The 15,549-nt window shown below is 42.2% G+C and overlaps 1 protein-coding gene across 1 annotated transcript in view; it reads left to right on the top strand.

The window, feature by feature from the left end:
* The window catches only part of upf1 (UPF1 RNA helicase and ATPase), a 36,936-nt gene extending 22,896 nt beyond the window's left edge, over positions 1–14,040 (top strand). Inside the window, exons 16-24 of the mRNA XM_060906310.1 lie at positions 1,927–2,044; positions 2,425–2,581; positions 2,879–3,021; positions 4,161–4,335; positions 5,584–5,665; positions 6,100–6,261; positions 6,374–6,597; positions 8,821–8,943; positions 11,202–14,040. Coding sequence (XP_060762293.1) covers positions 1,927–2,044; positions 2,425–2,581; positions 2,879–3,021; positions 4,161–4,335; positions 5,584–5,665; positions 6,100–6,261; positions 6,374–6,597; positions 8,821–8,940 — 1,181 coding nt within the window. The 3' untranslated portion in view covers positions 8,941–8,943; positions 11,202–14,040. The remainder of the gene's footprint in view (positions 1–1,926; positions 2,045–2,424; positions 2,582–2,878; positions 3,022–4,160; positions 4,336–5,583; positions 5,666–6,099; positions 6,262–6,373; positions 6,598–8,820; positions 8,944–11,201) is intronic.
* Positions 14,041–15,549: the final 1,509 nt, after the last annotated feature.

Here is a 15,549-nt window from a genome sequence, read left to right as displayed (position 1 = left end):
AAAACAATAGCCATCCTAAATATTATTTAAGAACTTTGATAGTTTTAGCTGATATTTAGAGAGTTTTTCAAAGGGTTATGGTGGTTAAATTGCTGATTTTCTAAACATATGCCATGTCTATTTCAGACGCGTCACATCCATAACGGAATTTCGTCACATCCATAACGCTGACTTTTCCTTCCGAAACTCTGCATGAAATACAAAATATTTTAAACAAAGATTTTTTAATATTCACCTTGGACCCCTCTATCAAATGGATATCTCCATTTCGACATTAGGTTTACAATTTCACAGAGTTTGATAAAAATGTACAGTCACCCAAGAAAAGTGATACTTTTTCTGTCACATCCATAACGCATCTTTTATTGGCATTTTCTGGCATGCCCTAGATGTACTATGGGAATTGTTCTTGTTCTGTCACTTCTCCAGTATGGTACAGCCTTAAAATATGCAACACCTGTTTAAATACTGGGAGACAATAAAACATGCACTGGGTCATTTGTTGCCATTTTGAGTTCAAGTGTCACGTCCATAACGCTGGAATTGCTATTTTCCTGTTTGTGGTGTTTTATGTATACTACATATTCTTCTGATACTCAAGTCACATGACACAATTTTAGAGTTAAATTTGACCACCTCCTTTTATTTTACTTTGTTTATGTAATACAAATGCATAGTTGGATGTCACTCCCAGTGTATCATGGTAGCCGCGGGGTCTTAAAAGTCTTAAAAAAAAAAAGTGTTAAATTTAATATTCCAAAATTAAGGCCTTAAAAAGTCTTAAATTGCTTTGCCCAAGCCTTAATTTTTTAAACAAAGGTCTTAAATTTACTCGTACTATTCTACAATGTGAAAGCGTGGGTTTTGAGTAACATCAGTGAATTTCTTGGAGTATGCGCAAAGAAAGAAACAATATTGATACATTTTCGCGCCGGCGCAATCGTTGGAGTCCGTGGTGGAGAGGAGACTCCGCGAATCGCAGCATGGGGAAGTGTCATTTTAATCAGCAGTGGCTTTCAGATGAAAGATATCGTGATTGGGTGAGGGAGGTTCCTGGAAGCAACGTTGAAGCAAGATGCTGTTTGTCGAAAGACCTTCAAGTTGTCCACTATAGGTCATTTCGCTTTAGAGTCTCACATGAAGAGCTCAAAGCACATTGCATCTGCCCTCCACCGCCACCAGCCCATCGCTCAGTTCTGCACGGTTCAGTCTCCGAATGCACCTGGAGTTGGCACTAGCACCACTGTCGAACGTCAGCAGCATCAGCCAAGCCAGACATCATCGGCAAGGCTAGCAACAACACAAGGGCCGAGCAGTGGCATGATGGGTGTCGGTGGAACCCCGACACTTCGGGCAGAGGTGCTCCGGATTTTAAAAACAATTACGGAACACCACTCGTACAGCTCGAATGAGGGCATAAGCGAACTCTTTTTAAGGCTGTGTTCCCAGACTCGGAAGTCGCTACAACATTCTCCTGTGGAAAAAACAAAACGTCTTACATAACAAAATTCGGTCTTGCTTGTCTTGAATGTGAAGATTTGACAAGCAATGCACATAATGACTTTTAAGTATATAACTTTTATAATAAAAGTATTTTTACTTGAAACATTTGTCATTATTGGGAATTTGATCTGGTGTTCTACAACCGCATAATGGGTGCGATTTAGGTCTTAATTCTCATTTAAGTGGTCTTAAAAAGGTCTTAGTCTTAAATTTATGGTGGTCAAACCTGGGGAAACCCTGTGTATGCTCTGTGATGGTATATAATTAAAGGCTCATCAATTTCAGAAATCATTTTAAATACTATATTGAAACTGTCTCTTCAAAATCAAGGAATTTGGTTATGGTGGCAGTCTTGAGTATATGTTTGGCTCATGTTGATGGCGTTTGGTTATGAATTCCTTTAACTTCTTTTCTCTTCTTTAGCCGACCGCATCAAGAAAGGCTTTGATTTCCAGTGGCCTCAGCCAGATAAGCCCATGTTCTTCTATGTGACTCAGGGCCAGGAGGAGATTGCCAGCTCGGGCACCTCCTACCTCAACAGGTACACTACCAATATTGCCTTTGGAGTTGAACTTATGTTGATTTGCTCTTTAAAAAAACATCTGCTAAAGCAAGCATTTGTGTGATCTCAATGTTAAAATATCACGTTTGGTTAAAGCTGGAATTTACTTGTACAAATAACCTCGAAGAAACAACGGATTAAGCCGTAGTCCTAACAAAACTAGATTGAGTTCCTGAGAAAACCCGTTGGGAAAAGACTAATCATACCGAATGCAATATATGATTTAATGGTGCAACTTGGATCTGAGCCTAATGTTGAGTGGATTAACTGTACTGTCAAGCTATTTCAAGAGGACTTGTACAAGAGTAGCTTCAGGCTTTTTACTGTGAGCTGTGAGTGAGACAGAGTTATGCATGCAGGACTGAGGCTGCTAATGTGGAGAAGATCACCACTCGCCTATTGAAGGCCGGAGCCAAACCGGACCAGATCGGCATAATCACTCCATATGAGGGCCAGCGCTCCTACCTGGTGCAGTACATGCAGTTCAGCGGGTCACTTCATACTAAGCTCTACCAGGTAGGACTCACTGTACACACACTGCGTGCATACGTGCCGAGCCGCTGTAGTCATGTATGGTTTACTACACACATTCATTATGTCCATAGGTTTTAGAGTGGTGATGATTGTAGGTACCTAAACATGCATGCATAAATGTTTTAATCCAGCTGAGCCAGCTGTCTGTTTTGAGGTACTTGTAAAAATAGTTAGTAATGGTGATATTCGAAATTGTAAGTCATCTACCATTGGTATCCAGAGTGATACATTGGTAACAAGTGTTGTGTTTTTTTTTTTTTTCTATCTCTCCTGCTGAAGGAGGTGGAGATAGCCAGCGTGGACGCCTTCCAAGGCCGTGAGAAGGACTTCATTATTCTGTCCTGCGTCAGGGCCAATGAACACCAAGGCATCGGCTTTCTTAATGATCCACGCAGGCTGAACGTGGCCCTCACCAGAGCCAGGTAATGTGTTTTACGCCGTGAACTACACACTCACTACGTTTACATGCACATAGAGAGAATCGAATTTCTGCCGTTGCTCGACTGAAATCGAAGTTCAAAATGCCATGTATACTCCTTAATTCGGCTGAAATTGAACCGAACTTGATTTCTCGGAATCGAGCTACACAGCCTAGTTTATGCAATTTCTGCCGAGCTACTTGGTGCATGTATACCCTATCGAGCTAGTTGTCGAGCTACTTCTGGAAGTGACGAGTGACGAGACCACAAGCGGGAAACACAACAGCCTCGGTCGGCATGACAACAGTAGTAGCGAGCAGCAGAAGAGGTCAGGAGGAACAAACGAAGAAGAGAAAATGGCGATGTAGAGCTCTCTGAAGTGTGGGTGGAGCACAGAGGACGGCAGGACATTTTTATTGTCAGACTTTTCAGTTTAACAGCCTACTTTTATTCTTGAGAGAAAAACACGCGCACTGTGTTCTAGTCCCGGGATGAGCTGTCCCCTCTGCTCTCCCTCTGCCTCCTTAAATAGGGCGCGGTTACTGGGAAGACACACAAACACAGGTTAATTACCGTCAGGTGAAGTGATTCTGCCACTCACCTTCCCTGGCTCCGCCCTCCTGTCACAGACCGGCGCTTGACCACGCCCCCACTGCCACAGGCAAGCAGAAACATGCACTTCTGGAGCAATGAGGAGAAAGAGTTCATGCTCATTCAGCTTAAGGAGTTGAATATATTAAAATTCATGGACGGGAGAAAAACGCGCAATGGAGAACACGGAACTGATAACTTTGTTTACACTCTTGAATAGCTCTTCTTCATGACGACAACCGGAAGTGTACCAACACGATGGGGCGTGTTGCGCCACCTGTGGCTCGGGTGCACAATGCACCTCACACAATAGCCCAATTTCATTGTGTGCATGTAGGATTGGATTTCTCTGGCACCCTGCTGGGACCTTCAGCTCGATTACCGACAGCAGCTCGATTTGGATGTGCATGTAAATGTAGTCATTGTTAGATTTTATTTATTTTTATCTCCCAACACACCTGTTCATCAAGTGAACATGACAACTCTGTGTAATTTAGTGTTTTTAATTAGAAGCAAATATTTAATATCTGTTGTTGGCTTTTTGGCATCAGATATGGAGTGATCATTGTGGGGAATCCTAAAGCTCTGTCTAAGCAGCCACTCTGGAACCACCTGCTGAACTACTACAAGGAGCAGAAGGTTCTGGTCGAGGGGCCTCTCAACAACCTGAGAGAGAGCCTTATGCAGTTCAGCAAACCTCGCAAACTCGTCAACACAATCAATCCTGTGAGTGTTTCACTTGTATTTGCAAAGGTGGGAAGTTTAGGGCAGCCCTGCTGTATACTAACCTCATAGCATAGGCATTTTCAGAGACATGAGCTTTGTCATACTGATGTCATGTACAGGAAAAAGATTTTTAAAAAGGTAGTGAAATTGGTTTAAGCAGCTTTTGTGGCTCTGGCAGAAGTTCATCATGCGGCCAAATGGTATAAACTGATATTCGGAGCTTTTCCACAGAAATTGCAAAACCTTTTGAGAAAGTATGTGGTTCTCATTAAATTGGCTGGTTTGGGCTTCTGCTGCACTGCAGTCACTGTAACCTTTAACAATACCATAAATATGGTAGTGGCACACTGAATGATCTGGCGCATGTGTGGACGAAGTGGGATTTTGGGGCTTGAGGTTAGAGCCCTGCACTCCCGCAGGAGTCCCGCGGGACCCGACACAAAGCAGTGCGGCGCGGGACAAATTTTGAAAGCTCATTGTGGGCACGGGCGGGAGGGGGAGTGCACAATGCGGGCGCGGGCGGGAGAGGTGATAAGCTGCAGTCCCGCTAACTAAAAACGTGTTTAAAATAAAATTTATAAATTATTAATTTATGTCTATCATATATAATTTGTGCTGGATATTTTATTTGGCATTAATAAAAACATTTTAAGATGCCTAAATTTGCGGATGTGGTCTAATCTCGCATACGTTTCCGATTCCTTTCCGCTCTTCCGTGTTTGAGATCTCCGATCATGGCAGAAGAGCAGAGCTCCTCTAGTGAAGCTCACAGTGCTTCAGAAGTAAGTGCTGCTTTAAAAAAAAGGTGCCTGGCAACGCGCACCCTCGCTATGTGCGCTAGGTGAAGGATCGGTCAGTGGAGAGCTCAGCTAAGCTCAGCATGTTTAATTCCCCAAGCCAATGACAAGAACTTTCGTGAGAAATAATGCGAACGTCTGCATCATGTGGGATTTGCGGGCGGGAGCGGGACAAAATATGGCGGGAGCGGGACTGAAAATCATAATTCTTTGCGGGAGCGGGACTGAAAATTCTGTCCCTCGCAGACCTCTACTTGAGGGTGTGTGTGGGGATAAGGACGGGTGGTGTGTGGGGTTTTTTTTGTTTGTTTTTTTTGTTTTTTTGTCCCCCCCCCCCCCCCCCCCCCCCCCCCCAAAATCAAGTCGAGTTGATGACACTTGATCAAAAGTCCTGAATCACATTTAAGTGTTAGTTGAAGTTAGTTAATTTGTGTGTTCTTTGTATTTTCAGGGAGCTCGGTTTATGAGCACTGCCATGTATGATGCCAGGGAGGCCATGATCCCCGGGTCAGTGTACGACCGCAGCAACCCTGGTGAGCAATGCAAAAATTAATCATCCTTATAAGACTTGCATGTTATTCTTTGAAACAGGGCTGCACAATGGTCGAGTGCAAATGCTGTAGGATCAATACAGTTCGTGAATTGAATTACATTGAGAAACATGTCAAGAAGGCTTTTTTTTTTTCTTTTTTTCTTCTCTCATGACATTTCTAAGTTCTTTTAGTGCTACTTGCTCAGTATTGTTTCCCCAATGCTCTGAACATTTTCCGATTTTGTCCAGCACATGTAGATTAATTCTTCAGTTAATCAAGTGCTTCATGAGCTGGGTTGTGTGTACAAAATGTGCTCAGCATCACTGCTCCAGTATTGGAATTGGAACCAAACAAACTTGTTCGTCGCCTGTCATCAATTTGACAAAGTACTCAAAACTCATTGTACTGTGTATTTTTGTTTTCGTCATTTCCAGGTCGTCCATCGAACATGTATTTCCAAACTCATGACCAGATTGGGATGATTGGCGCAGGGCCAAACCCTATGGCCTCCATGAACATTCCCATACCCTTCAACCTGGTCATGCCTCCCATGCCCCCTCCAGGTTACATGGGCCAGATTAATGGACCAGCTACTGGTATGATTGCTCTACACCTCTGATGTTGAATATGGCTAGCTAGGAGAGGACCTGGGTAAATATATTTTGTTTGTGGTATTGTCTTAAAGGGGTTATTTTCACTCTTGTTCAGGTCGCGGAGCTCCAAAAGGTAAGACAGGTGGGCGTGGAGGGCGTCAGAGGAACCGTGGTGTGGGTAACCATGGCAGCGGGCAAGCCAACCTGGCGAACAGCCAGGCCAGTCAAGATCTGGTGTCTCAGCCTTTCTCCCAGGGCCCCCTGACCCAGGGCTACATTACCATGAGCCAGCCTTCACAGATGAGCCAGCCAGGCCTGTCCCAGCCTGAACTTTCCCAGGTACGCACACATCATTGCACTGATCACTTTCTTTATGTGCTGGGTTTCACGTGACGTCACATCCGCCTCATTTAGTTATTCAAATCTGTAGCTGGTGGTCTACCAAAGCTCAGTTGACAAAGCGTTTGTACGGAGAAGCTGCATTGCTCGCATGAAAAACGCCTTACGCTTGCATTGTTTTAGGTTGTTCGAATTGATCAAACCGTGAAACTTAGGCTACATCCACACGGCAACGAGATTTTATTAAAAAAATATCGCGACCACATGGGCAACGGATCAGTAAAATATATCAGGTACATATGGCAACGCAACGCTTGCTGAAAACGATGCAATACACATGCCACACCTCTACGTGCGCTGTAAGACGGTCCCATCGGAGACACCAGAACAATAGAAGAAGTAGGACGCATGCGCATAAACCCCTTCCTCTACCCGGCGTGAAGCACTCGCAGGAACAAGCACACAACAACAAGAAGAAGATGGCTGCGACTACGCGAGGAAATCGTGCCTTGTGTGTACAAATTAGTTTTATTAGTGTGCATAGTTTTATATAACTTAATTTTCTTATTGTGTGTGAACATTTTGAAAAGCATTTTATATAATTTATATAACTTTTTTTATATTGTGTGTGAACATTTTGAAAAGCAGTCTTATCCAATTAAAAAAAAGAAATTCAAGAAATGGTTCAGTTACTTGTTTATTTAAAAGAAAAGCTGTATACAAAAGTGAATGCAATGCAGTGGTTCATACAAAACAGCGAGAGTGCTGCTTGTTCTAGTCATGTGGTTGTGACGTCATCGTAAACAAATCCGTTCTACTCATCCAGACGACTTCGCAATGGCGCTGTTGCCAGATTTTTCCACTCTGGAACCCGTTCTCAAAAAATATCGTTTTGGGGCACCCAAAACGCCGGTGCCGTGTGGACGCCAGGCCGAAACGATAAACAATTTTATCAGATTCACCTGAATCCGTTGCCGTGTGGACAGCCTCCAAGTTTCTTCAGGGTTCCTCGTGAACTAATAAAAAAGGCTGAACAAACAGGATTTCACAGAAAGACGTCAAGAAAGGTGGCTTTTGAACCTCTCGCTGAAATCGAAGGGAGCCGAGTCGAAGCATGCTCAAGTTTGCAGTGATCACTTGGTGCAAGGTTTGTATATCCCTGTCACCTGTGTCCTTAGTGTTTTTCCAAGTACTTTTCTTGCTATGTGTCATTATTTTACGGGACTTTTTTTTTTTTTTTAGTCACGAATCGCTAAAGTCCCCAGCTGTTTCTTTGTTTACTCCTCACTCCTCACAAAGCCCATTTGTATGAAGGTCGCGACAAAATTCTTACCCAGCCATACGGTTACAATGCGCCGTGATCACTTCTCCGTCTTGTTTAACGAAGATCCAGGTCTTTTTAAAGGGGTTTCTGATGATCTTTGTGAATGATTTACCTGAGAGATAAAAGCGAACTGTTTGTTTACACTTCAACTTGCAGCGCTTCATTGTAAAGATGCGAATGAAAAGCTTAAAAAAAATACTTACACGGGCTAAAACAATACAGGATTCATTGGGCAGCGACTTGATACCGAGGTCCTTTACCCAGCCACGTACAAAAAACTTGTAAGCCTCCGTAATCTTCCATGCTTTCATCTGTTTTGCGGTGTAGAAGGACGCCTGCAACACCAGATAGTTCGAGATGTCGGGGAACTCGACTGAAGGGTAGTTTTCAGGATCGTATGACACCTCCTTCTTTCCCAGACTGTAGGGGTCGATTCCATTGCAATCTTCTGAATATATTTAAAGTGAGCAGTGGCTTCTAGATTACAAGCATACTCTGTTATCGCTAGTTGTTTGCACTACAGCAGCCGTTTAGACCACCAGCTATTTCACTTCTGTTAAAACCGCTAAGAAAAGTCACGTGACTGAAACCCAGCAATTCTGTGAGGTATTGGGTTGCCACAGGAATAGCCAGAACAATTCCAGTGTGCATTGGTATGGATTCTACAAATCTCTGTAACCGTGCTGGAACACACTTCTTCTAAAACACACTCACTCAGTTGGTGTTTTAACGATTGTGGTGAAACTGTCTAAAACACTGGTGTTCACTTGGGTTGAGATTTGATGACCGCCATCATTTTCAGACTCAAGCCATTCAGTGAGCAGGAGAAATGGGATCAGTCAGAAGAACTCTGTATTGATTCGTCTGTAATGATCTTGTCCTCCTCCTTTTCCCAACAGGACAGTTACCTGGGCGATGAGTTCAAGTCGCAGATGGATGTGGCTCTGTCCCAGGATTCCACTTACCAGGGTGAACGGGCATACCAACATGGAGGAGTGACCGGACTCTCTCAGTACTAGAGTGTAAGAACACGTACAAAATTTCAACACCTGTGTGGCCAGGGTAGCACTGCACGATGTGCACAACACGCTATTTGAATGAAAGATCCGACTAAAACAAGGCAACCAATATAGTTGTTGCATTAATTTATTTTATATTATATAGCCTTGGACGATAAATAATAAATGTGGTGATGCATGTTGCAATATTTTAAAGAACTGAAGTCATTTTTTAAACTTGCTTTATTTCTTAATTAATGTGCTCTTCAATTACGTTTTAGTGACGTATCGTGACTCGTACTGGCAACTAATTGCAATTGAATATTATACTTATCGGCCTATTCTGTTTTTAGCCATGTTAAATTTAGTTCGTTTGGTCCACGGCAGGCGTCGCTTATCTGCGCGACCTTCACGAGACTTCGAAACGTGAAGTGCCAGCCAGGTGTCAGTGCCGCCATTTTGAAAACTGTTTTCAAAACTATCAAAGCGAAACTTCCAGCTTGGTTCCATCAGCATTTGAAAGAGAGCGCGCGCGTCTTTTGACCACCCCTGTGTCCGAGATCACTCCCTACTTACTATATAGTGGGGACGCCTTTTTGTAGTGCTGTCCATGCTGAAAGAAATCATATTAAGTCTCAAATTTGATTTAATAAAAGGCAGCGGCAAAGAAGAAAGTATTGATTGATTGGTTGGTTGCTTTATTCCGAACAGTAAAGATGATATTAAAAAAATAAATAAAAATAGTATTCAGCCTTGATGTGTAAAAAAAAAAAAACTGAAAGATGCAGGTACTTTGTATTTATTAATGTGGGAAATACGCTCAGTATAATATGCATTTATCACAAAAACACATGCATGTATTTATTTTGAAAACCCACCAGCTGACTGATCTGGCACGTTTTAATTGTGCGACAGTAATGACGTACATACCAGCGCGACCGACTAGTATCCGAAAGCGTTTTTTCCTCTATATAGTAATTCCTTATATATAGAGATCTTGCAGTCACGTGACCGGAAAGTACACAGCCGCCATTTTGTCGGTAAAAAACACCGCTGAATACTGCTTCACTCGTGTACAAAATGGATAAATTTCAACCGACGGACTACACGGCTCATTTTTCTAATGAACAGATAATTAGATATATGTCTAAAATAAACGACCTACAGATTAGTGACCCTTATGGCTTACCGGACATAGTTTTCACGACCGTGTCAGTGGATATGGAACTGCCAGCGGAATACCCAGACGTGTATAATTACCTCATTAACTTTCCCTCGCTGTTCAGTGGTGAAGGACTGTGTGCTTATAAATCTCTGCACAGTTATCTTTACAGAAATTCATGTGACCCCTAAAAGTGTAAAATAATTTTATATCTAGAGACTACATTGATTGTCACACCACTAAAGACCCAATCCACCCCCCCACCCCAAGCCTTTTCTCAGGTTCCCACTTCCCGGAATTTTTTATTAGAGCAGGTCATAAACTTATGTTGCGAATAACCACATGGATATACTGAAATAAATACATGGCAAACCTGAGATGAAATGGTCACTGCACAGGCGCCAGTGATCGTTCTTTCCAGTCGGTTCCCATGCCTTGTTCTTGTTGTTTGGATCGGCCCAGCTGATAGCAGCAATCCACTTTGCACGCCTGTCAGGGTCCTGTGGCAACCTATGAAACTTTCTTTCCGATTTCTGACCTCTCCTGTTGTGGCATTTATATGCTATACAACTCTCCGGCATTGTGGCACGGTAATATTTGAAGATTTGGGCGAAAAAAAAAAAAGTGTTGGAAAGACGGCGGAAATATGGCGTTTGACCGACAAAATGGCGACTGCTTACAATCTGGAGCGGATGTGACGTCGCGTGCAAGATCTCTATTCGGAGTAGTGAATGAGTGAGCGATTTTGGACACGGAACATTAGCAGACGTTGGTCACTTTGATTTCTGCTGTACGTTTTACTTCCGTCCTACGATGCCTCGCACAGGTCTCAGCGAATCTCGTTTGCGGCTATTGCTTTGCCATATGGACTGTTATACTACAGAGCATATTTCAAAACACTCATAACTTGCTATAGCAGTGACAAAATAGCTATCAAAAATGCATTCCTATATTTAATAAAATGAGAGAAATAGAATTTTAATGATAAAAAAATTTGCCTTCAGTTCCCCTTTAACATTTTGCACCATTCCTAACACTCCTTGCCGTGCTAAACTGCTTATATAAACTAGTGCTTAGATTGTCAGTAATGTTGATGGAGCTCTTTTTCCTGCATCTTCAGGTTGTTGGAACGGGAGCTAGGCCTACGCTGAGCTTAGTTCATCAGCATTTTAAATCTGGGTAAATATAAAAAAAGAACAAACATGGATGCCTGTTTTCCACTGTTACAACTGAAGCACCATGGTGTGAGAACAACAGGAGAGAATCAAACCAATCACGTGTGAAAAAAGAGGGAGAAAAGCAGGATGAGAAAAGAAGGAACGAAAGAGAGTGGAGGGAGGAAACCACCCCACCACTCGCTAAGGATGGGAAGGAGGAGGAGAGAGGAGCAGACGCAGCATAGGAGGAGACGATGTAGGAGGGAAACCAAACCGAGATCTTCGATCTGCAACTCCGCATAGTCGAGGCGCCTCCTGGGGAGCAGGGCGGTCCCTTACCTGCCTCCTCTCTCTCGCCAGGCTGCCGCCGGCAGCCGCAGACCTCGCTCTGCCACCCGAGACGGAGAGAAGACGAAGTTCTCTTAAAACTACCTGCAAAAAAAAACGCCACGCTTGCTCTGTCGTCTCCACAAGCTGAAAGATGAGGTGACGTCTTTAAAAGAAAAAAAAAAATCAAATAAAGATATTTTTAAAAAATAAACACTTTCAAGCAGCTGATTTTGGGGAAAATTTTCCCTTCAAAGTTGGAATCTGACTTTCAGATATTACCACCAAACATCTGTGAGAGGATGGGGAAACATCTACAGCAGAGGGTTGTGGTTTTACTCTTTTTTTTTTTTTTTTCTCCTTTGTTCCTGTTGGTGGTGGTCCCATCTTTACAAATGGTGCTAGGAGTCTCTGAAGAAAGATTCAACTTTGAGGAAAGTTTTCTTGTTGAATGTTGCGGAGTAGTGGATCAGAAATGGAACAGCCCTGAGAGATGTCACCTGCTCTGGGTGTCTGACCGTGTAAAAGAAGTCTTAACAAATGGCTTTGTGATTTATTATTTTATTTTATTTTTTAACAAAACGGAAGGGTTAAGAGTTTTTTCTTCCTCCCCCCCTCCCCATCCCCCATTTTTAAAACAAGTTGTGTTGAACCAGGATAAACAATTGCAGCAGAACCTAAATTTAGAGATCGGTCAGTCATTAGTGGCTTGTTGATGTGTCTGTATGGAAAATGTGAGGTCACGGGTCCCCAAGGAAATGAGCCAGAAAGCCAGTTGTCAAACCACTAAAGTTAACCCGTCACAGACTATGTGCTGACTGGACTGCAGGAGATTGAACCCAGGAAGATAATACAGGCTTGAGAGAGGTTTAGAGAAATTTCAACCTGTACGAAGATTAAAGTGCTGTTCAGCAGCAGCTCTGGCAAGTAGCATATTGATTGTGGTCGGTTCCTCTGGCTTCAATACCGCCATTAAAATCTTTACACTTTTACTACAGGCAGTGCTGCAAAGCCAAGATCCCCCCCCCCCCCCCCTTAAATCGCTCCACCTATTTAGTAAAACTCATAATAATGCACCACATATCAGAGTTCTTGAGTTCAATTATTCCTATACATGAGTTTCAGCTGAGTTAAAACTGCCCCAAATCATAAAAGTGACCGTTTGTTAAAGGCTGAAGGGCAGACAGGTGGGATTCTCTCTGTCTGTGTCCATTTCCAACGAACGAGCAGATTGAAAGAGGCTGCTGTACTCGTCTCTTGCTTACTTGGATGCCAGTGTGCGCATAGATGGTAGTGTTCTGCTAAGGAGGTTGTGTATTTGCCTCCGTAATTGTCTCTCTCGTTTTGTGATTTGGTTTTTTTGTTTGTTTGTTTTTGTTTTTCCCCCTCTTGTTGGTTGTTGAAGTTGCTTTCCCCCCCCTTTAATTACTGTCCGTATTATTTTAACACCTAATTGCGTATTTCATTTCTATAGTCTGGATATGAATGAGGTGTACTACATTTATCCATTTCATCATCCAAGATGACTTTTTTTTTTTTTCATAAATTTCTGATTTTATTTCTTTACTTTCTTTTTCAAAGCTTTGCTCGTATAATGCTTTGCTACAGCAACATGTGATGCCTTGTCATTTTCATTAACCCTGGAATGTTGTTCCTTGCTTAGTGTCCCAACAGCTTGGCATTAGTACCTTTTTTTTAGTCTTGGCTCTGAACTGGAAGAAAAAAAATTTCCCTATTGGAGCTAGACTTGTTCATTTAAAGCCTTTTGTTGTCTTATGAATATAATAATTTATAACAAATTGCAGAATTTGTCATTTGACATTCACTGCTTGTGTGCATAGCGCTTTCATGTTATTTATAGTTATTCTCATTGGTAGTGTCAAAGCTAAATGTAGCTTTCAAAATCTAAATTAAAACAGTGAATGAAATATCCAGAACATAGCATCTTCATGTTCTCATTGGGAAAAAAAATCCCCTGAGTGAATGATTTTGAAAGGTTTCTTTTACTTTGGTGTACATTTGTAAGCAGATACTGCCCATATCAATGATAAAAGGTGTGTGTGTGTGTGTGTTTGGTTTTTTTTTTTTTTCCCCTCTCTCCTTCTTTTTTTTGGGCGACATGGCCTAGTGCGACAACAGCCTGATTTGAGAACGATGGAACACCCGTTATATGGTGGTTGGACAGATGCTGTTTGTTCACTCGAATGCTAAAACTTTAGTATTCTGATGTGATCATGTCGAACTCGCATACATAACCAGCTGTGAGATAACGGCCTGTTCAGATTGCAATCAGAATAAAATTACAGAGGGGGCTAATACTGACGGCTGATTTGACAAAGTACCCCGACCAACCTGAGGGTAGGAAGAATTTAAATAAAATCAAAACCTATAAATGACCAGAGATGAAATATTTCCTCACATTATGTAATCCTTGCAATGTTACTACAATAAATGTTGCTTTATTTCTCTGAAGAAGACTGGTTATTTGAGTATAGAGTGTCTGAGTTATTCTACTGAAATGTAAAAATCCTTCTATTTGAAATGAGACTATAATTCTATTAAAATAGACCAATCTTTCTGGATGAAGTGTAGTAAGATTTGATTTCACATGTAAATTGCATTCGTTGTGCCTTCAGTTCCTATAAGAAATATGCTGTTGCATTTCTGTCATGTACTTTCAGCACTTCTTAATACACTGATTTGATTTAGGAACATGAGAAACAAACAAACGAGTTACCACTATTGCCTGTGGTGTACAAAAGATTGCACCCCCTTCAAAACCTCGACTTTTAATGCAAGTTAGACCATTTTACAGATGTTCATTCCCAAGTGTGTGTGTCAAGATACTAAACATGGAATCATTAAACTTGTATTTCTGAGTGTGTATTAAATGTGGGTCTCCTACTATTTTTTTTGAGTCTTAAAGGGGGAGGAAACACCCCCCGATTCTACTGATTCTTGACTGAGTTATATTGTTTTGAATTTTACATGCTTTTAAAACTGCTTGTACCACAGTGCTCTTGAGTTCTGGATTGTACAACCCCTGGCAAAAAAAAATATATGGAATCGCGGGGCGGCACGGTGGTGTAGTGGTTAGCGCTGTCGCCTCACAGCAAGAAGGTCCGGGTTCGAGCCCCGTGGCTGGCGAGGGCCTTTCTGTGTGGAGTTTGCATGTTCTCCCCGTGTCCGCGTGGGTTTCCTCCAGGTGCTCCGGTTTCCCCCACAGTCCAAAGACATGCAGGTTAGGTTAACTGGTGACTCTAAATTGACCGTAGGTGTGAATGTGAGTGTGAATGGTTGTCTGTGTCTATGTGTCAACCCTGTGATGACCTGGCGACTTGTCCAGGGTGTACCCCGCCTTTCGCCCGTAGTCAGCTGGGATAGGCTCCAGCTTGCCTGCGACCCTGTAGAACAGGATAAAGCGGCTAGAGATAATGAGATGAGATATGGAATCGCTAACAGCTTGAACGTTCTGACTTTGTAAAATATACCTCAAAAAAATTAAATTTTGTTGTGATTATGGAATCAGTCAATGATGATAAAGTTATGGAATCATGACACCCCCCCCAAAAAAAATCACAATTAGTACTTTGTTGCACCTCTTCTTCTGGCTTTTATGACCGCTTGAATTCTTTGAGGTGTGAACTTCACTAATGAGAAACAAATATTCTTTAGGCCAAATAAAAAAAAATAGTGTGTTTCCGGTAACCCGACCGATCGAGAATTTCCGCGTCGAAATTGCCGACCGTAAAGTTTTTTTTACAAATTTCCCTCGATATTTTAGTGTAAGCGGCGTGAGTTTGTCATAATTTTTTGTTTCAACTAGTGCTGTCAAGCGATTAAAATATTTAATCGCGATTAATGTCGTGACTGTCATAGTTAACTCGCGATTAATCGCAATTTAATCGCACATTTTTGTCACATGAAAAACCATTGTAATGACAATTTGCCAGAAATGACAAATTGTCATTTGCTCACTGTTTG

This window comes from Neoarius graeffei, chromosome 23 (genome assembly GCF_027579695.1).
Source record: "Neoarius graeffei isolate fNeoGra1 chromosome 23, fNeoGra1.pri, whole genome shotgun sequence".
Taxonomy (NCBI): domain Eukaryota; kingdom Metazoa; phylum Chordata; class Actinopteri; order Siluriformes; family Ariidae; genus Neoarius; species Neoarius graeffei.
This window is presented reverse-complemented; position numbering and strand designations above follow the sequence as displayed.